Source organism: Chelmon rostratus, chromosome 15, assembly GCF_017976325.1.
Source record: "Chelmon rostratus isolate fCheRos1 chromosome 15, fCheRos1.pri, whole genome shotgun sequence".
Lineage (NCBI taxonomy): Eukaryota > Metazoa > Chordata > Actinopteri > Chaetodontiformes > Chaetodontidae > Chelmon > Chelmon rostratus.
The window spans coordinates 4,306,008-4,331,625 of NC_055672.1; the positions used below are offsets into that span (position 1 = coordinate 4,306,008).

The window sequence follows — 25,618 nt, forward strand, 5'->3', positions numbered from 1 at the left end:
TAAGACGTCAGATGTGAATTTAACAGCTGCTTTGAAAGGCACACCATGTACATATTTTTACTTGTGGTTAATTCACATACAGGCAAGCTGTGGGTTTATCACACGCAAAACAGCATTTCACAGGAGAAGTTAAGTTCTTTCCAGTCAAATTATTGATTACAAAATAAGTTGCTTTTTTGTTGTTAATGTCTTCATCAGTGACATTATCTGAAAGGAAACCAGCTATAAAACTGGTAAAGATTCAAGTTTAAAATGAATGTAAGGGTTCGGTCATGATAGCATTTTATCAAAATACACCTAAAAAAATGTAACATTTAAGACCTAGAAAAAGAACACATTTAGTTATGGTTATTTAAATGTTTTGCACATTTCCCTTAAAAAGAAGAAAAAACAGCTGAATAAATCCTGGTATTTTACCATATCGGGTCCGTATCTGACCCGGATACAAAACGGAGCTCGCTATCAGAAACAAACCCTGAATGCAAACACAAGAACCCCACTGTTACCACAACCAAAACACACCCCAAAGAAAGATTTACAACCAAACATATGGTGAGCAAGAAACACAAAATATTCTTTATTAAATATACAAAATTTGTGAAACAGAATTGCATCACGAATTGTAAACTTTCCAATCTTACATACTACCTTAAGCACATTCCACCAGCTACACAATCAAGGACAAAATACAAATCAGTTTAAACTTAAATAAAAACTTTGAAAATGGAAGACATGGAGGAGGACGTTTATTCTTGCGCTTCATAAGTGCCGAGTCACATTTAATATGTCTCTACAGTCATCTATGCACTTGATATTGAGATCGCACAGCAGAACTGAGATGACAAGACGGTTTTGGATGTTTTTGTATGCTTCAAGCTCACTGGAAAATCATTGTTGTGGTGTCAAAGTAGACCAAGTGCTTAAATCACAGAGCGATTAAAAAGTGCAGTACGGTGTAAAGTAGATCTAACTATACCGATATCAACAAAGAGGTACAGTAGAGTTATGTTCTGACGATTAAGTAGTGCAAGAACATCCACAAATGCTGTTAAAAGTGGCATCATATATCAGAATACTTTATGGTGTATCAATCTGCTCCATAGATTAAGTTTCAAGGCTTTTTTTTTTTGGCATTTCACAGGAAATCACTGTTACTGCTCATTTTCTATTGGTATGCATACAGTTTCTTTTTGTGCAGTGATCTAATCAATATCATACTGAAGCATGAAAAGAAGTTAAAAAAAAAGAAGAAACTATCAGCAAACAGATGGCTTATCATCTTCAAAACCTGCCCCAAGCCCCGACAAGTAAAATGAAGTGCTAGATTCTTAATGAATGGCAAAACAAAACAAAAATAAGGCAGCATTTGGCATTTCAATACGGCATATATGCTGTAAAATGCGGTATATATCCCTTTGTAACACCTGAAAGCAGTAGCGATATGCGTGCTTGAGCAGAAGCAGATGTGACACAGACACTGAGGGAGGGGAGTCAAGTACCAGCACGTCGCAGGCATTTTCTCAACAGTGGAGTCGTGTTGATAACACACGTGGGAAGGCAGAAGCATGAGATCAGAGAAGCTGTGATGGCTGATCTTGATACTGACTGGATACTGAGTGATACTGTCTTCACCTGATAACACTGTGACCCATACAAGAATCAGTTAGCTTATTAGGCTGAGCATTATGGGTAATTTCAAGACATGCCCATTGAACAGAAAAAGGGAAAAAGGAGGGAAAAAAAAGGAAGGAACAAGCAAAAGATAAACAGCACTTATCGTGCGTAGAAAGTAAAACCATTCGCTTGCTGGCTAAGAACACTTTTGAACATTCATAAGCTACGATCAGTTCCCAGTAATGTGCACGTGACAAGGCTGAACTCTCACACCGCTCATTTGGTTTGTAGTTTCAAAAACTGGTCAGAGCACTCGATATTCAAGAAGGAACGTTTGTAGAGTGTCAGTCCAAAACAACGTATACACCATGTGGACAACGTGACGCCCATCCCAGAAGCCATTCCAGTACGGTATGGTACAGTACAGTTTAAGAAACATATTGGTGGTTTCGCCTGAATTTTCCTCATTAACCAAATTTCGTGAATTATATGAAATAATTCAGCAGCTGCTGATTTCAGGTCATTTCAGTTACAGGAACAGTTCGACATTTAGATAAGAAGATCGATACCGCTCTCTTTGCTAAGTATGGATCTTGAGTCAGGAGGCGATTAGCTTAGCATAGCATTAAGACTGGAAACAGGGAGCCTGGGTCTGTCCAAAGTTAAAAAAATATGGCAACCAACATGTTTAAAGCACTAAGTTGTGGTTTTTAGGGGGAGCCAGGGGCCAAAAATGTTATAGCATGTAACTACGCATAAAACTTTTTATTTTTCTGTCTGTGTACAGAATTATTGGTAGGTGTTCTTTGGAAGTGAGGAGGGAGCCAGGGTACCCCTGCCTCCAGTCTTAAGATGGGTAAAAAGGCCAAACATTTGCTGCTTTACTTTACAGTAAATTGAATATCTCTGGATTTTGAACTGTTGAAGGTGTCCGGCTGCTTTATCATCTCACAGTCTTCTGACAATTTCTAGACCAAAAGATTAATCCATCAATATGTCATATTAACTAACAATGAAAATAATTATTAGTAACGCTTTCTGGCAAATGAATCTTATATCTTGGATATCAAAGCATTTTTGCCGCATTTTGAAAAAGGTCCCTGCTCTCAACTGCAGCTATGAACTAAAAACAAAGGCCTTGAGCAGTTTCAAGCCCCTTCATGTTGATTTTGCTGCTGCACTGAGATGACGTGAAACCAAAGGCTGTCCCGATGGTATAAAATCGGCCCAAACCTGAAGGTATGCTACAGAAATGGCCCATGGAAAAAATGGATTTGAAGTATGTGCAATTTATGGTTAATGGACAAAAACATGCAAAACCACCAGAGTGGCCCTTCACTGTTAGCTCCCCTCTGCCCACAGAACTGTGACACTTTTGGAGAAACACATATTTTTGAACAGCGTGAGCAGCTAGTTGATATACAGTGTTATGGACTGAAACTCTACCATTTCTCTCTTTTGTGATAAGGTGATAGAAGTGACAAGTGAGGTGAAAAGGAGGAATCAATGTTTCTACAATCAGGATCCCAAAGTGGAAGCATCTTGGTTTTGAACACACTGGGCTCACTCCTCTGAGAACGTAAAACCAACTGGCTGTGTGAACCTGAAAACAACCTGAGGACCCGCTACATTCAGAACCGCCCGAACCGAACCCTTCGACGAGGCCACGTTTCAGCACAGTAAAGCATGCCGTCTGGAAAACATCGCCTCGACATCTCTCAGTGCCTAGATATTTGTATCAAAAAGGACAGCATAGCAGTGAAAAGACTAAAGAGCTGTTGTGGAGGTTAGAGTGAACAGATGCGGACTGAACTGCAAACCCAGCCCCCCCACCCCCCTTCGTCACTTCAACTTGGAACGCACTTGCAGGAGAGTGGGCTTTTGCTCCATGATGCGCACCAGCAGCGTGTCAATGTAGTCCTCCAGATCTCTGACCTGCGGCTTCAACTTCTTCAGCTCCACCTCCCGCTTAGCCAGCAAAAACTTCTGCCGCTCGAACTCCGCCTTCTGCCTCTCCAGCTCTGCCTCGCGCTGCACCAGCAGGGCGACCAGTTCACTGTGGTTCAGGTGGTAGTACGAGCCCGCCCCTTCTGTCGCAGACTGAAGACGAGCAGACAGACAGGGAGGGAGGGCAAAGAAAGTGTAACAAACATGACAGTGTGTTGTCTTTTCATTGGATTTGAGGTTGAGTTTCTGAAGGTGGAGTTGTTTGTCTTAGAAATGCTTCTCATGCCAACTACATTCTTCTTTAATTTATTGCAAACAAATCAGAGATTCAGTAGAACATAACTCTCTGTGCACCAAAAAGGAGGATTTATAACAGAAAATACAAAAACTTTAATGGACACAACCTTTATTTATTCATTCTCTGGTCACAAGCCTGCTTCTCTAACCTTTCAGTAGACACTGCCCCGCTTTTATTACTTAAAATAGGTCAATGTCATCTATAATTGCAAAAAAAAAAAAAAAATACAGTACTTAGATAATGTAAATTATGTCCAAAATAATGTCATTCTCCTAAAACTATGGTTATTTTTTCTCACTGCTTCTATCAGTAATTACAGGTTATTATACAGTACATATGTTTACTTTTTGTTTTCAGTCCCTGATTCTTGTCAGTTTCCTTTTTTTCTGCTTTCGAGTCCTTTAAAAGACTTGCACAGCAATTTGAGAAACATTTGTTCCACTTATTGCTGTTAAATTAAGTTAGTATCATCATTATTGCTGTTGTGCTTCTCATAATCAACCAGCAGGAGGTGTGTAGGTAGAAACTGACACAAACAACTTAAAAAAATATTTTTTAAAGTGAACCAGTTTGTTTGATGATCAGAAGTATAATTTCACTTACAGATTTATTTGTAGGCTCAAATATCATATAGATATAGACACAAATCATGATGATTGAAGCTCATAATACAAACCCATAGTTACTGTTTGCCTCTGAAAGTCATACTGCACTATTTTCATATCAGTATCATAACACCTTCTGTACCTTCTTCCTGTCCGTCTCCTGCTCGCTGAGCTGGCTGCTCCTCCCCGGGTGGATGGTGGACTTGAGCTTCTCCAGGCCGGTGGCCAGCACTGACCGGCCCTCAGTCCGCTTCTCCTCAGCCAGCGTGGCAGTGGTCAGGGGCTTCACTAGGTGAGGGCTGGATGAGACGACAACAAGCGGCACACACATACGGTCAGGTATTCCTCTCCAAAGGGCAACACCTCTGTGGCTTTTCAGTTTAATACAGGAGACTCTCAGGTGATGTAAGAACTCCATCTGGCTGCCAAACTGGAGGTCCATAAAAAAGCCAATTACCTTCCAGCAATGTACATCTTTGACATCTTAGTCTGTCTCTGACTTTATCATAGACATACAATTCAATTGGCTAAGAGGATGTGAATTTACATCTATTTGTCCTTTCTCTGTTTTTATGTTAAAAGCACCAGAGAGGAAGTTGGGGGATGGTTTGTGCAATGTGTAATTTTCAGAGTAAAATCCTTCTATAAGTGTAAGCGGCCACTTACACAGTTTTAGCCTTAATAAAATTAACTATGCTTATGGCTGTGGGTGATACTCAGGCCTTATTCTAATAGTAGAATTTAAATGCTATTATTAAAAAGTATGAAAATAAACTATGAGAATCATCTACAGTTAACCACCAAACTACAAGCACTGTTTGTCGCTACTTAGGCTCGACCTCAGATGTTGTTTGTTTCGAGCAGAGTTACAAGACTGAAAAATTAAGTTGCAAATGAAGTTGTTTTTGTTCTCGCTTGTTTTGTGTCTCTATGCAGACCTGTTTTACATGGGCTAAAAAGATGCAAGTCTTGCTCTTTAATTCAATTCATTGGCCTGCTGGGCCAGCTGGCTGACCAACAACCAGAAACCAAGTCTTTGTTCACGTCAGCCTGAAGGATTTTCTCGACCTACAACTCTACAATAACACAGGAAGACAGCTTCCTGTGTCAGTGACCTACATTTACAAGGAAATCTATCTTATCAAAGCAGTCACTTACTGCAGAGACTTGCATTCACACAACCACATCTTTGCCACATATCGTTTTGATTAGCCCAAATAATGCAGGTTTATCCATCATTTGAGCTGATTCTCTCTGGGCCTCCAGGATGACACCACACATGGATGCTTCAGATCAACCATTTCATTTTCGTGATCAAGAGCAGAGGAGGTAACACATGTGCAAGACTCCTCATTACAAGAAATACTGGTGAAAAAGAAGCTGGATGATCTCAAAACTGAAAGACTTAATTGCATGCACTGGTGTAGTCAAACGCGTGCTTAGCGTAATATAACCCCGAAGTGAAACGGAAATGCAGTGACACAACAACACCTTTTCTGCCTCGTATAAAGTCGTGTTTCTGGTTGACATTTTGGCAAATGAGTGTGGTTGTGTGAGAACGCTAGCTAGCCCTGTGGGGAGGGGGCTGGTGTTTGTCTGTGTATGTGTGTGTGTTGGGAGGGAGGGGGTGTGTGGAAGGACTCAGGGCAAAATAATAACTGCTAATTGGCCTGAGGCTATGTTTCCCCTCCTGGTATCACAGAGCCAGGACACACATAAGACACCTGCAGAGGAGTCCTGTTAACACCAGTATGTTTGTGTGTGTATGTGTGTGTGTGTCGTAACAAAGAGATGAAAAAGAGGAGGTCACACCACAAAGGAGAAACCCCCGGAGAGTCGGCGGCACAGAAGAAAAGCAGGCGGAAGCAGAGCGGCAGAGGGAGACTGAAGAGACGACAGGATAGAGATTTCTGGAAGTGGGAAAAATAGCTTCCTCTCCACCTTTTCACCGAGCACTGAACATGTGCAACCTCACCTGTTCTGCTGATTGGCTGCCTGCTGCTGCTGCTGGGTCTCCTGAGGCATTGGTTTTGGCGCCGCAACTCGTGCCGTGCTGGGTGGTGACCTCGCCATAGCATTGGCAAGGGGAGGGAGGGAACAGAGCGCTACAGGGGAGCTACTACTGTCAGGAGTTAGAGAAGGAGCAAAGTAAATCAGAGAGGGGAGGTCAGGGCCAGACTGAGCTGAAGAGGACTCCTGTATGGCACCTGGATCACTCCCAAAGGAGGGCAGGAGGAGCTCATCAAAGGCAGGTATCAGTGTGCCCTCAGACTGGGAGCGGTGTAGCGTAGCATTTTGTTCCTGAGGGCATTTCGAGAACACGTCACTTACGACCACATGCCGACTTTCCACACCTCCTTCAATGAGCTTCCTCGGGTTACAGCTCATGTAAGAGTCTGTCGATGCTGCAGGGAGTACTAAACCAAAGTCGTCCCCTAGCATGAAACTTGGCTCAAGAGTTGCGGTGTTGCCTTCGGCTCCACTGAGGGATTCTTCAAACTGAACTGGGTTGATTCCTTCATTGGATGGCTTGCATGCATTGCTGGAATCTTCTCGGCCCAAAGCAGCATCAGCAGTCGTCTGAATCTCACTCAGCTCGTCACAGAGAGTTGAGTTCACAGAGTGTAGCGTCTGGTTTAGCTCTGAGCCGCTGGCGCATTTGGAGGACGGGTGAGACTCACAGGTTTGGTAATCCTGCGAGTCGGTGCTGACATAAAGGCTTTGGAGAAAGCTGCTGGTGCTCTGATCGGACACCCGAGTGTGCAACAGTTGTTCGTCGAAGACTTGGCTAGGACTGTTCGCAATGTGACCGGTGTTGAAGAAATCAACAAAAAGCCCAAATGGTATAGGCGACTGTCGAATTCCTACACTAGTGTCCTCAATGGGCGAATCCGTTGAACTCTGCCTCACATCAGGAGAGGAGGTCGTGATGTGTAATAATGGGTATGTGGAGCAGAGTTCATCATCTGGAGTCACAGGGGTGATCACATCTGTAGTGCTACTTACAGAAACAGAGGAATCATTTAGCACTTCTGAAAACTCCTCTGGAAATGCATTTAATTCACCTTTGACTTTGTCTCCATTTTCATTGTCAGACTGTGTAGAGACGTTGGATTCTGCCGTTAGTTCTGAGAGTTTTGGTGCCTGAGTCTCTCTTGCAGTGATCACAGGCTGCTGATGTGTGAGCACAGAAGACTGTGGTGTCAATGACACCTCTAAAACATTTATATCTACCTTTTCATCACCATCCCTGTGCTGAATAACAGTGTGCTGGTCTACATCAACTAAAGTCAGATCATTTGACCTGTCATTAATGTCATCTTCAGATTCCGAGGGCTTAAAGGTTTTGACCACAGCCGACTCAGAGGAACTCTCAAAGCTGAGGATGTTGCTTTCAAAGTTCTGCACCTCAGCTTCCTCTGAGGATGCGGAGAATTTGTCCGAATAGGAAGAGAGACAGGAGTGGAAATCCTCTTCTGCTGAACTGCCGAGACCTGAAGAACCGGGATCAGGGGAGCTGCTGTTGAGCTTTACAGATGAAGAGTGATGGAGGGCTTGATGCATATTAGTGTCGGTTAAATTATTTGTGTTAGTAGTACTGTTAGCTTGATTAGTTTCGGTGCAAGCAGCCAGTTTTGGTGGGTCAGCAGGAGTATTTAAAGTTAAGTTGTCACTCTCAAAGCTTGTGTGCTCCGGGATTGTCTCAAGACATTGTGCAAATGTGTCAAAGTGATATGTGTTAGTGTTGGTCACCTGGCTGGAGGCTTCCTGCGCTTCAATAACAAATTCTGTGCGAGGTTGATGATGTGGTGCGTCGTTCACTTTTGTGTTTTGATCAGCGTCTGTGATGGGTAGCAATGCTCCTTTATTATTGCAGTGTTCCAGTGGATGGTCACTGGGTGTGTTTTGCTCTGTTTTGCAATCTGTGGTCAGATCCTCAGGAGACTGCAGCCTGCCAGCTGCAAACGCTTCAAAGGATTCGTCCCACTCTGAATCCGGTTCTAGCTCCCCGGCAGATATAAAAGGGTTGGGTGGCCTCTTGCTTAAAAATGTCTCCCTTTCCGGGGGAGTCGGAGGAAGAGGTCGCTTCTCAACTCTGGCCATCGCTTTGCTCTTTGCATCTGTACCAGTGATGGAGTCCTCTGCAGTTTGATTGTTGTTAGCTGGGGTGGGTTTAGGGTTACTCTGCTGTGGAAAGAGTTGGGCTATGGGGGGGCGGGAGCTGGAGAGATAGGGCAGAGGAGGCAGCGAAGGTTTTAGGGGCTGAGCGGTTAGCATGTCTTCATAAAAAGGGTTGTGTTGGAGGAGAGAGAAGAAAGGGTTGCAGGGGGATATTGGGGGTGGTGTGCTCTGTGAGTGGCTAAAGGGGTTAGTGTGATGCAGTGGAGAACCCAGAGAGGCAGGATCAACAGGGGGACCCGAGGGGGGGTGACTAGGTGGTAGGGGTGGTGGGTGGGGATCAGTGCTGGGCTCTAGTTTAGGTGACACCACCAGGCTGTGAAAGGAAGGGCACACATTTCACACAGCTGAACCACAGACCTGCTGCAGGTCTTCTGTCTCAGATCACATCTTACTCATACATTCTTAGAGAATGGCTTCTGTCATTTTTTATTCAAAATGAGCCGTTCATTTCATTCCATTAAACCCCGTTTTAATTCAGGCCTGGCAGGTTTGTTGCTTATAGTGGAAGTTTTCTTTAAAGCGCCTTTTAACCTGCAGTAAATGAATTTTCAGGCCATTTGGGAGCAGCACAACAAGCTGTAAGCACAACATTGACATTTTATCACCATTTATAGTAAACATGATAGCAAAGAGTTGCCAGTTTGCACATTCAGCAGACACACAGCAGCATTAGTGTTCATGAGTTTCCTTAGCTTGACGAATGCAAGTCCAATATTTACTCTTCTTTCAGCTCTGGTTTGGTCTTTACAGACTCCTGAAGGGAGTACCTATCTCTTTAGATGCTAAATATTCAACTAGGTTCACCAGCTAGTCGCTAATGTTGTGTTGTTGCTGTTTGGTGCTGTACAGGAAATAGCTGCCGACTGGAACTGGACACAGTTTTGAAGTTGCAGAAAGGAAAACCAAAACAATGAGCTAAATGACACTAAAGTGCTTCATAAAGTGAAGGTAAATGTCAAGTCACGTAATAACCCGCTATGTGCTAATCACTACCAGCAGCAGGTAGTCATTTAATCCATTGCATCCATTGTGAATATAAAATACTATTAGTGCAGCTTTAAAGCCCCTGTGCACAGAATTTGAAATCAACACAAACTGCATAAATGTGATTTTTTTCTCTACAAGCTAAATCAGCACCAGAATATTTGGAAAAATCTTAAAAGTTCATGAAAAGTCTACACATCTTTACAGCTTTATCTGTAACTGCTATGCAAACAGTGTCAATCAACAATTGTATAAACATTGTGTAAATCAATCATGTATGTTTTCATAAACATCCGTCTCTGTCCTCTCGTGTGTGTTTTCATTGGCACATGATGTAATATTTTGCAAGAAAAGTTGATGCAGCCTGGTGTAGTGATTACTTAGTGCAACTGGTGCCAACTTGGCACCTTTCCCCAGGGATGTAAGAGCATGTGGGTGTGTAGGCTGTGAAAATGTATAGTTACAGAGCTGGCAGAGAGGTATTGAGTGTACTATGGTCTAGAATAGCTGACCTGCATCAATCAGCTGGTGCTTATCCGTCCAATATTTTGTTTACGTGCGGTGTATAGAAATATTACGATGCTGTACTGTATTGGAGTAAATTGATGAAAATAAAAAAATGAAAACTGCTTCAGGGTTCTTCTAGACCTGAATTAAAGATTAATTTTATATAAACTCCAATATAAACTGCAGGAGCAATACACTCAATACAACAGTGAGCAGCATGAGAGAAAGTACAGTGCAGCAGATGACACCCCCAAAATAAATTACCCACTTAAGAATGTGGCTGTGTTAGAAGTGGAAATAAAATTAGATTTCCTTCTACTCTCCACACACACGCACACACACACACACACGCAATGATGATTATTACTGAACCATATTACAGTGTGCACAAGGCTTCAGCTTGATAAAGCTAATTTCACAAGAGCAGCTCCCCTCCTGCATCTGCATTGCAGATACCTGCTGTAACCAGAGACTGAGACCAGGAGCTGAGGGGGACGTGCTCAGAGCTGGAAGCAAATTCTGGCAGCCATGCTGGTACACAGGAAGTGAAAAGTAAACAACTACCCTTTAACATCATGCTACTTCTCCAAATACAGATTTTTGAAATGTAACCTTGTATTTGGGTACATTTTCAGTGTTTACTCCAATTTAAGCTTCTGTAAATTTCATTTAAAGAACTCACACAAGTACACAAGAGATATTTTTCTTAATCTTCCAAAAGATTAGATAGGAGAAAACCGCCCTACAGTAAACACTGCCCTTTAAAGGAATATTTTAACATTTTCATCTGTTCGACGAATCACTTTTCTTGAATGAACAAAACACACAATAATTAGTGGAATCTAGAGGTGTTGGTCGGTGTATTTTTGAACTTTTTTGATAAAGCCAGGCTAGCTGTTTTCCCCTGTGTCTCATCTTTATGCTCAGCTAAGTTCATCACCTACTGACTCAACATGACACATGAGAATGGTAGAAAGCAAATTACTGATTTATTTCTTCAAAGTTTATTAGGTTAAATTATTTCGGAGACAGTGTGTCAGTGAGGTGATGGATTCAGTTAAATTTTTGAGGCTGTATGTAGTTTGTAAAGCTGTTGTTGGATTGGACTGGGATCTATCATAAGGTAATTTGTATTATAAAAGCTATATTCAAATATAGATTTTTGTAACTTTTTAATTATTAGCATGAAAGTTTTGGAACAAAAATAAAAGAATACTGTTTTTCATCGATTTTTAATTTCTATAAATCCAGTTCAGTTTTCTTTTCCAGCTCTGCTGCTAAATATCTACATTAAATACATTTTTTCATGGCCTTGTTTTCATCAAATAAAACCAAAGTATACAGCAGATAAGACCCTTCACTCTGTGACTTATGATGCAGGGAAATCTGAATGGTACAAACTGTCAGCAGGCTCCTGTGCAGTTTTTAACCTCTCTATCCATATTCATATTGAAATGCTAATTCGTCATCTGCTTGATGTTGTAACAAATGAACGTGTCAGTGCGATTAGTCTTCTCTGTGATCACAGTGTGTATCTCACCTGGGTTTGCTGTGCGAGTCCTTTGATCCAAACCATCCCTTGTGTTTCTCCTCGGTGGCAGCGGGGGCCTGTTCAGACTCATCCTTGGACTGACTCTGCCCTTTCCCTGCAGACTCACTCCTCCCGTGGGAGAACAAGTTCCTCTTCTGCTTCTTCCCCTGGCTTTCCAACTCCACCGTGGAGAAGGCGGCTTTGGGCGGAGCAGCCAGCAGCACCTCTTCGTCACCCAGCATGGGGCCGCTGTGCTCCAGGGCCGCGGCTATGGCTGCCTTCTCCTCCGCGCCAGGCCTGTCGAAAGACCAGCGGCGGCCATCTCCGACGGGGCCTTTGGGGAGGTCTGTGGAAGCCCGTGGGCTGAGGTTCTGTAGAGAGATGGAGAGAGGCAAAGACTTCTGCAACAGTCCCAGGCCTAAAGAATCTGCAGGTTTTCCTGAGCCTGGGTCCAGGGGCTGGACGTTGTAAGAATGGCTTCCATTAACGCACACAGTCGGCTGAGGCACTGCGATGGTGATCTCACCGGCCTCATCACCAAACTCACATTTGAGAGAGGACGACGACTTGGGCGACGTGATTGCTGTGTGCTCTGCAAAAAGGAGGCAAGAGGAGGAAACAGAGGTGGAGAGGATGGAGACAAAAGGGAGAGTGAGAAAAGATGGATGCAGGTAATCAATGGCTACTAAATAAAATAAGTAGGCAGCTTAATTGGGTGATAAAACCTTGTAATGGTTTTGACTGACAATGTTTTTCACAGCGGCACTAGCAGACATACTGTAGGTGTAAGAATGACTGGAACTGGATGAAATTGTTGCTCTGTGCTTCATAGTGCAACATCTCTCTAATCCTGCTCTCCAATCAAGTGATTTTACAAAGTAGATGTCCTCTGTAAAGTCTATACACCTGTCAAGGTAGAGCAGTTACATATGTGGGATTTTTACTTGACGTTAATCAATTCTCACGGAGCCCCTAAAGTGTCATGAAGAAAAAAAAATATATATCGTGTGCACGAGATACTAAAACGTGCGCTCGATTTAATGCACTCGTTCATTTATACAGACAGGTAGTAACAACAATAGACAGCCGGGGTCCGTTCACGATTGAATCTGATTTTAATATTCACTGTATAAGGCGCACCTAAAAAGCCTTTAATTGGGATCAATATTGGTTAATTATGGCTATCGTGGTCAGGGGGCGTGGCCGAAGTAACAGCTGTATTCCACTCTCTGAGTGCCGTCATCCTTTTACTGGCATGCAGTCAGCTGTCAACCTGAATGATAAAATGACTATTTCACTGAACAATGAAAAAATATGAATATTACACTGGATTATAACGCGCACCTTCAATGAATGGCCTATTTTAAAACTTGTTTCATATATAGGGCGCACCGCATTATGCGGCGCATAGAAAGAAACTACCGTACTGTGGTGTCTGGGGTTGCGTTATGCATCCACTAGATCAGGGGTTGGCAACCCGCGGTTCCGGAGCCACATGCGGCTCCTGAAAATAATTGATGACCATTTATTTAAAATGTCTTTTATCTTAGTTCGTACGTTTTCAAACAAATACCGCGCGCGCTCACAGATGACAGCTTATCATGCGTAAAGATGCAGGTGACGGCGCACAGCGCTGATGTGCAGACGCTGTGCGCTGAGGTTAGGAGCAGAAATCACATTAACCACGTTTGATTAATATTTTAATTGCCTATTGTTTAGCATAAATTCGTATTTTTTCATTGTTCACTGAAATAGTCATTTTATCTTTCAGGTTGACAGCTGACTGCACACCAGTAAAAAGTTGACGGCACGCAGAGAGTGGAATACAGCTGTTACTTCGACCACGCCCCCTAATATTGATCCATATAAAAGGCGCATCGGATTATAAGGCGCAATGTGGGTTTTTGAGAAAATTAAAGGCTTTTAGGTGCGCCTTATAGTGCGGAAAATACGGGAAATATTAAAATCAGATTCAGTCGTGAACGGAGCCCGGCTGTCTATTGTTGTTGCTACCTGTCTGTATAAATGAACGAGTGCATTAAATCGAGCGCACGTTTTAGTATCTCGTGCGCACGATATAGTTTTTTTTTTCTTCATGACACTTTAGGGGCTAAAACGTGCGCACGTTTTAGTATCTCATGCGCACGATTTAGTATTTCCTGCGCACGTTTTAGTATCTCCTGCGCACAATATAGTTTTTTTTTTTTCTTCATGACACTTTAGGGGCTCCGTAAATTCTTTGCAGGCACACAGGACACCTGTTTCACAACAGATGCACACATTTAATGACTTTACATTTAAATTCTAGCATCTTTTCAGCATGTTAGCTGAATATAGCAGAGCTGTGGTGTTACAGAGGAATGATATGGGCAATAACAGCATTTTCTCTATATCAATATGTCATGATATTAAAAATAAATATAAGTTTGAAGATATATGCATGTACAAGAACTGTGAACCACAATATCTCCATATGAACATGCTTATGATTAACACAAACTGTCCTTTGGTAACATGTACATTGTGTTTAATTGTCAGTAATGAGGTTTGTCTCATCCTCTGAAAAAGTGTTTCTTAGACCACCCCATCACATGTAATCCCCATTTTGAGCATTGAAGGGAATAGTTCACTATTTTGGGAAATACACTTATTCACTTTCTTATAAAGAGCTAAATAAAAGGTTCTCACATCTGTCCATTAAATTAAGCCATCCAACAGTTAGCTTAGCTTAGCATAAAGGCTGAAAACAGAGGGAAAGAGCTAGCCTGGCTCTGTCCAAAGGTAACAAAATCTGCCAACTAGCGGATCATATTGAATATTGATTTCATATTGCCTTTATGCTAAACTAAGCTAACCTGCTGCTAACTGTAGCTTCATAGCTAATGAACAGATGGAAAAGTGGTATCGATCTTCTCATCTAATTCTCAGCAACAAAGCTAATAAGAATACTTCTCAAATTGTCAAACTCTCCTATAAGTATGAAATCAGTTTATGGCATCTAGATTTTTTATTCTCACTATTTCTGAAGCACATAGAAGCTAAAACTTTGCAGTTTCACAGTAAGTCATCCATTCAGCTTCTCAATAATGAAGCTTCCTTCTTAAAATTAGACACAAGAGAAAAGCAACTTCATAAACGAGAAGAAGAAAAACCTCTGAAACTCATTATTCAGTTTAGAGTCGGTGGCTGGTGAGAAAGAAATTTGAGGAAGTGGTTTATTTCAACATATTCTACATAGATATTTTACATATACCACTAAAACCAGCAAGTTGTGCAGGAGAAATTTATGTTGGGCAAAGCAGATTAGTGGTAGTAGATAAATTTAGAGTTGAATTTGTCAATTGATTGATGAGTTGATCGAGAGAAAAATAATCATTCAAAATGTATTGATACATTTTCAACAAAAATAGTGAAAAAAGCTAAACATCCTCTCTGGACTATCAAATTAGATGATTTGCAGCTTTTCTGTGTCATATGTTATCATAAACTGAACATCATTGGGTTTCACACTATTGGTCAAACAAAACAAGACATTATAAAAAGTCATCTTAGACTCTGGGACGTTGCAATGAGCATTTTTTCACATTTAAAAATAAAAATAATTGTTCGGTGTAACAGTAGTTTTGTAGATTTTTCTTTTCTGTTTTTCTAGGATTATCCCACAAGAGGGAAACCTGAACCTGTGCATGTGGACGATGAGGGAAAGGATGGATGAATGAAACTGGACTAAATGTGAAGTCAGATATTCTTCAATAAGCGACAACGCGGCGTCTCCTCTGCTCGTTCTCACCTGGGCTGTTATCGACTGTCAGGTTGCTGCTGTTGCTGGGGGAGTTGGAGAGGTCAGAGACCACCACGCTGATGCCGGCCGTGGGGCTGAGGCTCCCACCCCGAGACGAGGACTCGCTGCTCTCCGAGCCGAGCGATGTGCTGGAGCGCGTGTCCGATGACTTTCTCAGCTTCCCTCTTAGGAAAAAGGTCCTCATCTTGCTACGACGGGCCTCGCCCCCCTCGTCGTCCTCGTAGTCCTCCTCTCCGCCTCCGTCGCTCGGCAGTCTTTGTCGCATCCGGCAAAGGGACCCGTAACCGCCTGGCAGGACGGCCGACGAGGAGTCCTCATCGCTGGACCTCCTCTTCCCCCTCATGCGCTCCTTCAGCTTGCAGAAGGTGGAGGCGCCCTTGTCCTTCATGACGAGGTCGTACATGCTGGCGGTCAGGTTGTTTCGGGTGAACAGGATGGTGACTTGAATGTCTCCTCGTTCCTTCTCCTTCTTCCCCGTCTTCGAGTTGAGCCTGTACCAACTGCAGCACAGAACAAGTTATGCACATGAGATTAACAGACATGCTGTGAGTAACAATCAGTCATTTAATCAAACATCTGGTCATTTATCAAGAAAACACACATAATTATTGTCAGATTTCAGCTTTTTAAATAAGAAGATTTTGCTGCTTTTCTCTGTTTTATGCCATTAGTCAGATAGAGATACTACAGTTTTGTAGTGGAGTGGGAGCCCTGGTTTCACAGACAATTTTCCCATAGACGCTTATGCAAATAATTAAAAAGGGTGAACATAAACCTACAGGATTGTAACATTATCCAGTGAAGTCGGTGTTTCTACCATTAAGGATATAAGGTGGGGGTGTGGCCAGCTAGAGTCTCTCTTTGGGACCATGCCGCCTGTTCAGGTGAGTTTGCATTGTAAGATACAGAGTTGGCTTGTTTTTTTATCTTTTTGGCTGTGTTACTGTTTTGTTTGCTTCTTGAAGGAAATGTTAGGGTTTGTTTTGCTGCTCTGTTTGCTTTTTGAAGGAAATGGTAGGGTTTGTTGCTTCTTGAAGGAAATGCTAGAAGAGGCTGTTAAATCTCGTCTGTGGCTTAGGCCTCCACCTTCAGCACCCTCTAAATTTTCTACCCCCTACCCGAACAAGGGTCTGTATCCAATCCCTACTTTCATCTTTGACTCTACCTCTTCACTTTCTACCCCCTACCCAAACTAGGGTTTGTATTCCCACCCCGCTTTCATTGGTGCAGTTGGTGAGAGGCAGGTGTAGATGATGGTAGTGTGGCAATCGGCAGTTACATGTGGCATCTAGGCCTGTGGCCTGTGGTAGCATTGTAGCAGCTAACAATAGCTAAAGCGGTGGTAGTATGATAGTATCTTAGCAGTTAGTACTTGTAGCTAGCAGTTAACATTAACAGTATAGGCAAATCTAGCTTTATTGTCTTCTTCTGTTCCTCTTAGCAGGCAGCGGTTAGCACTTAACATTAGTTAAATGGTAGCATCGGAACTGTATTGTCTTCTTCTGTACTTGACATGGTGGCGGTTAGCATTAGCATTAGCAATAGTTAAATGGTAGCATCGGTACTGGCCACTACCTGGAGCATCTCTGGGTCAGTTGAATGTGGCAGTGCTGTTTGGATTGTGTAGGAGCAGTGTGAACTGGCACTAGGGGGGGTGACTCTGGGACGCCGGAGTTCACCGCCTAGCCTCCTGGAGGTGTAGTGGGACTAAGTAGGCGAAACACTGTAGAAGGGAGGTTTCCACCTGATGACCCCCAGAGACGTGTTAGGAATCACTGCTCTTTGGCATGTATAGAGGCAGATTGGGGCTCCAAGGTTCTTCACTGAGAATGAATCCTCTTTTTGAGCACAAGTATCTTGTGTTTAAATTAACAATCATTAAAAAAAACATCAATAAATGTGAACAGAGAACAGAGACAAACATGCTCCCACTTCACTACTCAATTACCACTTAATCACTAATTACAAACATACACATATTTTTACAATCTTAAATTACACACCCTCATTCAAGAGATTATTGGAAGGTGCACTGACAGATCACCTCCCCAAAACACTTCTGAGTCATTAATTAATTCAGCATTGGTCGGTTCATGAAAAAAATGTGAATGACTGGATTGTTATTATGAAGGGGGTTCTTCTGTCCTCACACAGCGTGAGAGTGTGTGCGATTGTCCGACTAATCATCCCACAATACCTTGAGGGGGACCTCTTGTTTTTCGTCATCAGACCCGGTTAGCAAGAACAAAGAAGTAAAAAGATGCTAACTTCTGATTTAACAGTGAGAGCCCTAGATGACGGCCCCTGACTGAAAAACAGATGCCCCGACTGTAAATTCCTTCACTGGACAGGAACAGAGGCACAGTTCTTAGAAAAGCTGTTCACCGGTGGGTGTGACAGTGCCAGCAAGTTCACCGCACCATGACTCATGGGAAACTCTCATCTGCTCTGTTGTGACCAGTTTAAAAGAATAACATGACTGAGAAAAATTCCCCCAGTTAGCATGTGTTTCTGACACTTGGTGCTGCCAAAGGGAAGTCATCAGCGCAGGGAGGAAGACTGAAAACCAGGCCCTGCTTTTATTTTTTCCACTTCCTGTGCTGCTGGGCTATTTTCACCTCACACCTCAACCACACTGCCTTTTCTCTATTGTTCATATAAGCACTATGAGGCAGAGTGACACAACCCTGCCAAACTTAATTGTAAAAAAAAAATATTGTTATTCTATTAATTAAAAAAAAGCTAAAAGTTATAAGGCAAAGGCAAAAGAACACTCATGCTGCTGTATATCCCATTAAAATGTGATGAATGTGCAAATGCAGGCATCTTTGCAAAACAAAAATCATTGTTGGAAGTAGAGATTAAATGAAAACATCAAACAACTGAACTGAATTGACTGCAGTTAGATGCAGCTAGTTGTGTAATCACTTCATGTGTTTTTGAAAATCTGTAAAAGAGATCTCCAAGCGTTGTCTTAACACACAAATGTCAACAGGATGTCAGAGGGGTTGGATGTAAAATGACCTAAATGCTGCTTCATGAACAACTAAAATGTCCTGTTCTGTTGAGTCAACAAGAAAATATAAATGTCATGCTACGGAAAGTCAAATGTGCAAGTGAAGAAAGCTACAAGAACGGAGGTTTAACCATCAAAGACGAGACATGAAAGCTGCTACATGAAAGAAACCTGAGACTAAGGAAAACCCACTGATGTATGATCTGAAAAAGGAAGCTCACACATTTACTGCACAGCTGTCTCAGAAACCAGACGAGCCAAACGTACAGTATGACAACGCAGAGGCTCGGCGAGGCAGGAAAAATGACACAGGGTCACGAACCAAAAACCAAAATTAAGGGGCAAATATGGGAACTTTACCAAAAACCCCAATGTAATGAAAATCTTTTACCTTAGTTTACAGCTCACGAAGGCAAAACAACCTCCATCCCTAATTATTCACTTTCAGAGGAATGTTAACACAGCAAACACTGTGCACAGAGCTAACAGCCTGTCAACAACTATTCACAGTTAACATTGTAGCATGCCAGCATGCTATCATGATCACAGTTAGCATGTTAGCATGCTTCTAATGTTTAGCTGGAGAGTAGGGCTGGGCAGTAGGGATCATTATCAAGTTACAAGTTAAGAGTTACGGCTGCTCAGAATCACCATTTTGAAAAACAGAATTGTAGTGATAGCAAAGGATCATAAAATCATTTAAAATAGAAGGATCGTTAAAATCTGATTTCCATAAAAACAATACAAGATGCTTTTTTTTGCCCAGCCCTACTTTGATTACAGTAGCATGCTAACAAATGTACAGCTAGCATCAAAAGTTTAGCATATTACATCGTCATGTTACATTGTCAAGTACTGTCAACATCGTAATGTTGAAAAAGATTTTTTTTAATTCAAAATGTCAAGATATTTTACTATTTACCAAAGTTTTTGAACCAAAACCTACATACCTACATATCTGCAGTCCAACCAGGCTGCTAGCGTGACTGAGAGTAACTGTGTCTGAGGAAATGATGTAACAGGATTGGCTGTCTGATATTTAATAAAAAGTCAATAGCCTTAAAGACATCTTAACCAGGTGCCCTTATTTCCAGCTCCTGCTCGGTTCGCACATGAAGCTGTTAGATTACACAGGAAAAAGGGACGGGACAGTTCCCTGCTCTAGCAAAAACACTGGTGTAATTGTAGGCTGCAAGGAAAAAACACAAGTCATATAATTCACAGCACAGGCTGTTATGTAATCATCATCATCTTGCCACCGACCTCAAGTTCAACCCTGAAAACCCGGTAACACCCAAGCAGAATGCACGTGAAAACAAATATTAAACAAACTCCCTCCAGTTCAACTCAGACAATCACAAATAACAAGCAGCTCGGAGCTCAGAGAAGCCAGAGGAATGCTGATGCTTTTTATAGCCGCACAAGAACAACAAACATCACATCTCACGACAATAGAAATGTGCCACATGAGCAGAGTGACACTCCCATGAGGAGGTAAATACGGTATTTATTTTGAAGCATTTCATTCAATCAAATCCCGTTTGCAGCTCATCAAGCTGCATGTAAACAAAGAGAAGTCCTGAACGCTGAATCTGCCGGTCTTCTTTTTTATGTTTGGAGGCATCAAAAAAAAAACAACAAATATTTGTTGAGTAAGCTCTGAAGTGTGTAAAATTGTACACCAGTGCTGCTGCCTCAATGCCTGCTAGGTGTGGACTCGAGTTTCACATCAACGTTCCAACAATAGTATCAGTCCTCCTCCAGATTCGGCCAACTCCCTGTAGCCAAGGTGGGGTTCACATTCCAAACACAGGACCAGGGAGCCATGTACGGGTTTTCTTTTGCAAACCTGCAGCTACTCCTATCGTCGTCATGCCATTGACCATGCAGGGACTGCAATTTATTCATGAAGGATGTCTTGGTCTCCCTCCTAGCTTCTACTGTTTATATTTTGAGGAGATCATGGAGCAAAAAGTCCTGTCCTGTTAGCAGATTTTATTATTTAATCATACAGACTTCAATTACACTGAAATGGTTCATCTAAAAAGTGAGAGAAAAAATTAGCTTCTGCTGACCAAAAACAATCTATTCTCATGATACGGTCTTCTGTTTTTGAAGACGATGCAAAAAAGTTACAGGCCTCCATGCGTAGATGCACCTGTGTTCACGCACCATGTGACTCATGAAAAAGCCTGACAGCAACAAATATAAGTAAACGGACATGAGGCCTAAATACAGAAACTGCAACACAGACAAAAAGAGCAGCCTACATCTTGAAGCCCACGTACTCAGGCAGAGCACAGTCTGCTACGGGGGGGACCCAGTTTCCCAAAAGCATCGTCCCACACACACGCCTGTGTAGTTCAGCGAGGCCAATGTGCTGATATTGTAAAGCATTTTTGGTTACAGTCTTCATAACCAAATGTTCTGCCTGGTTTTTTTTTGGGAATCTGTGGGAGTCAACACAGATTTCATCTTTTTATAAACAGCTCCATTCCAGAGCTGCAAAGCATAACTGCAGAGCATAACTGCGTATCTGCTTCCCCATCTTGCAAAAACAGGAAATCACAACACTCCACCCCATCCCAGCGTGACACCATCTCCTCATCCCCCCCTCTCTCATCCACTGATGAGTAGATAAGAACATTTTCTCTTCCAAAAGTTGCCGTCTTATTCTGGGTTTCGGCTCACAAAGCCTTCCATGTAATAAGTCTATCCCTAGAAACCATCCTTCAAGACAGAACAGGGCTGAAATTACAAGACAAGTAGGCTATCAACCTATTTTATCCTGCAAGTCCCGAGTCTCTACGGGGCTCTGTGAGCCTGGGTGGTATCAGAGCCAGACAGAAGAGACTCTTTGAAATAAAACTGGTGCCAAGGGGGCAGGATTAGGCAGTGCACTTTATTCAGTGAACTTCATTCACCAAACATATTGGTATTTAATGTTGTAACGCTTAGTTTACTCCACTCATACGTCACATTCAGAAACAAAACTAATACAGTCATAATAGCTGCTGTACTGACCCAGAGTGGTGCTTTGAGCTAAATGCTATCATCACCATGGTAACATGCTGATTTTAGCAGGTATAATGCTCATCATGTTCACCATCGTAGTTGGCATCCTAACATTTGCTAATTAGCACTAAACATGAAGCTGAAGCTAATGGGAATTTCACTGGTTTTGCAGCTACATGTACTTGGTCACAACGCAAAGTATTAACCAACTTTGACCTGATGATGGTGCAACAGGGAAAGTCAGAGGATGACCAAAAAAATAGTACAAGTAAAAGTAACACTAGTTTGTAGCCCAAAATCTCAATTAGCATTAAACTAGGCGGGCCGTTGTGGCCCTGGGGTTAAGAGGACCACCATTTCCAGAGTTGAAAATGGGAAAATGGGAACTCACCAACATTTGATAAAGATCTAACATAAATGTTCTCTTTAACTGTGAAATCTCTGATTCTTTAACATTCAGCGAGTCAAACTCATCAATTACCTCTGCTGCAAATTCAACATGGTGACCCAGCGAAACAGTCACCAGCAAGGTCCCATTAGAGCCCAAGAACACCCTAAAAAGTGTCCGATTATCGGATTGGTGCAACCTTATTTGGATTATCAAGTAGACACTTCCCATTACATCTCTGCCAACAATACAAACCAACAAAGCCTCCAGGAGCACCGTGGGTAATGCTGGCACTGTGGCCTGGATTCCTGCCTCATCAGCAGAAGTAGCTGACAGGCCGCGAGACCCAGACCACATTCCACATCTGGATGCGATGAGCTCTTACCTCACCACCAACTTCCCTCCAATACTTTCACACAACTGAGCATTGTATCAGAAAACCCAACCTCCTCGGGCCCAGATTAGGGATCAGTGATAGAAAACCAAAGAAATGGTCCATTTTTGTGAAAAGTAGGTCACAGTTGTTTCAAAAAAATAAAAAGAAACAAAGGCCACAGCAGAATGGGGACCATAACAGACGTCATCAACTAAACGTTTGGTGACTGTCAGCTAGAAATAAATATACTCAAACAAATAAAAGTGTTTTAGTAGTGAGTTGTACTGTTCTTAAACACCAACTAACCAAATATTTCTGTAGATTTAGTTGGTTACAGTTTGATGAACATTTGCTGATCATGGGTGAAGAAACTTAATTCTTGCTCTTTGTAAAACAACCTGGTTTTCTTGAAATCACTAAATAATGAAGTCATGAAGATAGATGGATCAGCCCTAAGAAAAGTTTGTCAGAAAAGTTTGTCACAACAAAATCTTGCTAAGGTAATGATGTGTTTGAGGCCATTGCATACATTTGTCCAAGGGCCAGAATTTTTCTGGGGGCTGGATTTCAAATGAAAAAATGGCATTTATTTAGGCCCAATCATTGTTTAATATTTTCACTTTCGTAGCCTATTTCAATGTGACAACTTCTAAACATACTTTTAGATACTAGAGAAAATGCCCTCAGGTCTCTGCCAAGGAGAAAGTCAGTGCTCAATACAAAACCCACAGATCAACTATCAATGAATGAGTCCTTATCTCAACAAAAACTCCTCTTCAGGATCCCAAGAAGCAAACAAAAATACTCTGTTTGCTCAGTGAAAAGTTTAGTGATTCTCTGACAACTCCGGAGTTACCTCCCGTAGTCCGGACAGTGAGCTGTTGTTGGCTCCAGAAAATGTCCAGACTGGGAGTCAAGTGGTTTGATGGTGGGTCCACAGAGTACGGAGAGGATGGGGTTGGAGAATAATCTGATTTTTATTTTAATTTAGAATGGGTGAATATGAATTCCAGACTTTCTGGCTCATTTCCAGGGGTTGGCCAGCTAATCAACGACCACTCCCAAGGTTGGACTGCACCTCATCCACTGGTGAGTAACGTTAGATGCACACATTTTCTGAATTCATTAATATTCTGTGGGCTGGATGGAAAGCTTAGCAGATGTAGTTTGCGTGCTGCTTGTTTGACGATCACTGGTCTAAATTCATGAGGTGGGTGTTAAGCCATGGATAAAATGAGTCAATAAGCAGAAGTAGTTCACCACAAACAGAAGCAGGTGTTGCAACTACAAAGGCATCCTGAGAACAAGGCGACTCCTATCTGTTTGCTTACAAAGGCTCCAACAAATAATACAACTTTCAAATGACCTCAGTTGGACTGTGTTGTAATTATACAAGGCCATATTGTATTAAGGCCAATTTCTGCATTACAACAGATTCCTTTACTCCTTTAGCTTCTGTGTACTTCCTTCAGGAGATTTATGTACAACAACCAGTGCTAAACCTCTTAAATAGCTGACAGTTTAAAGAGAGATCAGCCTAAAATGACGAAAGCTTTCAGAGCTGGCAATGATATTGGAGGACTACTGGTTAGCTGGTGGCATTTTTTTTTAATGTACAACTTCACCTTCTCAACACAACCACTCAATTCATTACTGATACTAAGTAGCAGCCAAGCTGGCATTTTAAAACCATATCCCTCACATGGCCTTACTTTCCCCATCACATCAAGATTAATTTACCCATTTAATCAAAACCCTGTATCTAAAAACAGCACAGGTTTGTAAATCAGGTTTTTAAAGAAGGATTTCCTCATGAACTGATGTGGATGCACCACTAACTAAGGGGATTTTTTTCTGCATTAGAGCATGAATTACTCATTTATTACTATTTCATTAGAAATTAAGAAAATCAGGGTTTTGAGATTATTGAGAATTAAAAATAAAATTAAGGTACTAAGGGGTGGAAGCAGTTTAAAAAACTGAATAAATGCTCCTTTTCCATTAATAATACATAGAAAATACTTTTAAGTGGGTTTGGAATCAGTTAAGGACAGACTAATCTTTATTTGCAGAGTTTATAGTAAGACAGTATGAACACCAGGTCAGCTAAAAGTCACTGTCCTGTACACATGATTGATGAATGATGACGCTAGTTAGGGCTACCACTAGCATCCCTTAGCATTGGCTGCTCTGCTTACAATAGCATGCTGGCTAATTACCTAGCTAAGAGTGCTGTAGGCTGCTGTGTCACAGTGACCTAGATTTGGAAACACTTCTGTCTCTGCTGGCTCTTCTCATCTGGTAACAACAACAATAAAATGTCCTTTAACTAAACCACAATATGCATCTTCTTGTCTGCACCTCCATGATGATGCTCAGCAGACTGATGGAGATTTCTGATGCAACGACACAGCAGGCTGCTGTATATCCTGCTAGCTAAAGTTAATCTGATAAATCTACACACAAATGTTTTCAGAAAGCTACGGTGCATTTATATTATCTATTGTCAGGTCACGCTGTTACATAACTTCTAATGTCCATATTCTCTCTCGGCAGGACTAGCTACTGAAAGACAGTCGGCTCTTAGAAGATTTCTCTGGATGTACATCACACACACGCGTGCACACGCACACACACACACAGTCGTTCTGCCTCACTCAGCAGATGGAGGTTCAGTTCTCAGGCTTGCACTAACACTCAGGTCTGAAACAGCATAAGAGCTTTGCTTCCTACAGATATACAACATGGCAGGGGGTGTGAGCTGAGGAAGCAAGAGGAGTTGTTGAGATCTTAACCAAAACATCTAAATCTTAATATCAGCACTGCAAGAACCACCCAACCAATACTGTGAAAAATCCCTGATCTGCAGGAAAAAAGAGCTGAAATGTTAAAGTACCCTCTTGGGAAGAAACTTGATTATGAAGAAAAAATGTATATGGTAAGTTCAACATTCAGCAAAAGCATCATAATAACTTTTTTTTAATAATTTCGTGGGTTGCTTGCCAGTTTTTGCCCACAGTATGTTGATCTGGCAGTGTTTTAGTAGCTTCCCCCTAAAAACCCTGCAAGGGAATTCACCCAACGCCCACCTTTCCAAGAATCTGCTCTACACCGATAGCTCAGCATGCAAATACATCACGGCCACTGCATCCTGCCATGCCACCCTTTTGAGGGCAGCTTTTCTGCCATCATTTTAGGAAGAACTTGGTGAATAAAGATGAGACACGTTGGGACATGTTTAAAATAAAGCATTGCTGTGGTGGTTTGGCTGCTCTCATGACTAAATTACACAGTGAACTTAGACTGTGTCCCAGTATATGCTTCTAACATTGGTCATTTAGGGTGTTTCTCTT

At 42.0% G+C, this 25,618-nt stretch overlaps 1 protein-coding gene across 1 annotated transcript in view; it reads right to left on the reverse strand.

The window, feature by feature from the left end:
* Window positions 1-552: 552 nt before the first annotated feature.
* Window positions 553-25,618, reverse strand: part of rab11fip5a (RAB11 family interacting protein 5a (class I)) — a 30,637-nt gene continuing 5,571 nt past the window's right edge. The window contains exons 2-6 of the mRNA XM_041953679.1: window positions 15,459-15,970; window positions 11,678-12,260; window positions 6,440-8,959; window positions 4,607-4,763; window positions 553-3,714 (exon numbers count right to left, since the gene is read on the reverse strand). Coding sequence (XP_041809613.1) covers window positions 3,457-3,714; window positions 4,607-4,763; window positions 6,440-8,959; window positions 11,678-12,260; window positions 15,459-15,970 — 4,030 coding nt within the window. The 3' untranslated portion in view covers window positions 553-3,456. The remainder of the gene's footprint in view (window positions 3,715-4,606; window positions 4,764-6,439; window positions 8,960-11,677; window positions 12,261-15,458; window positions 15,971-25,618) is intronic.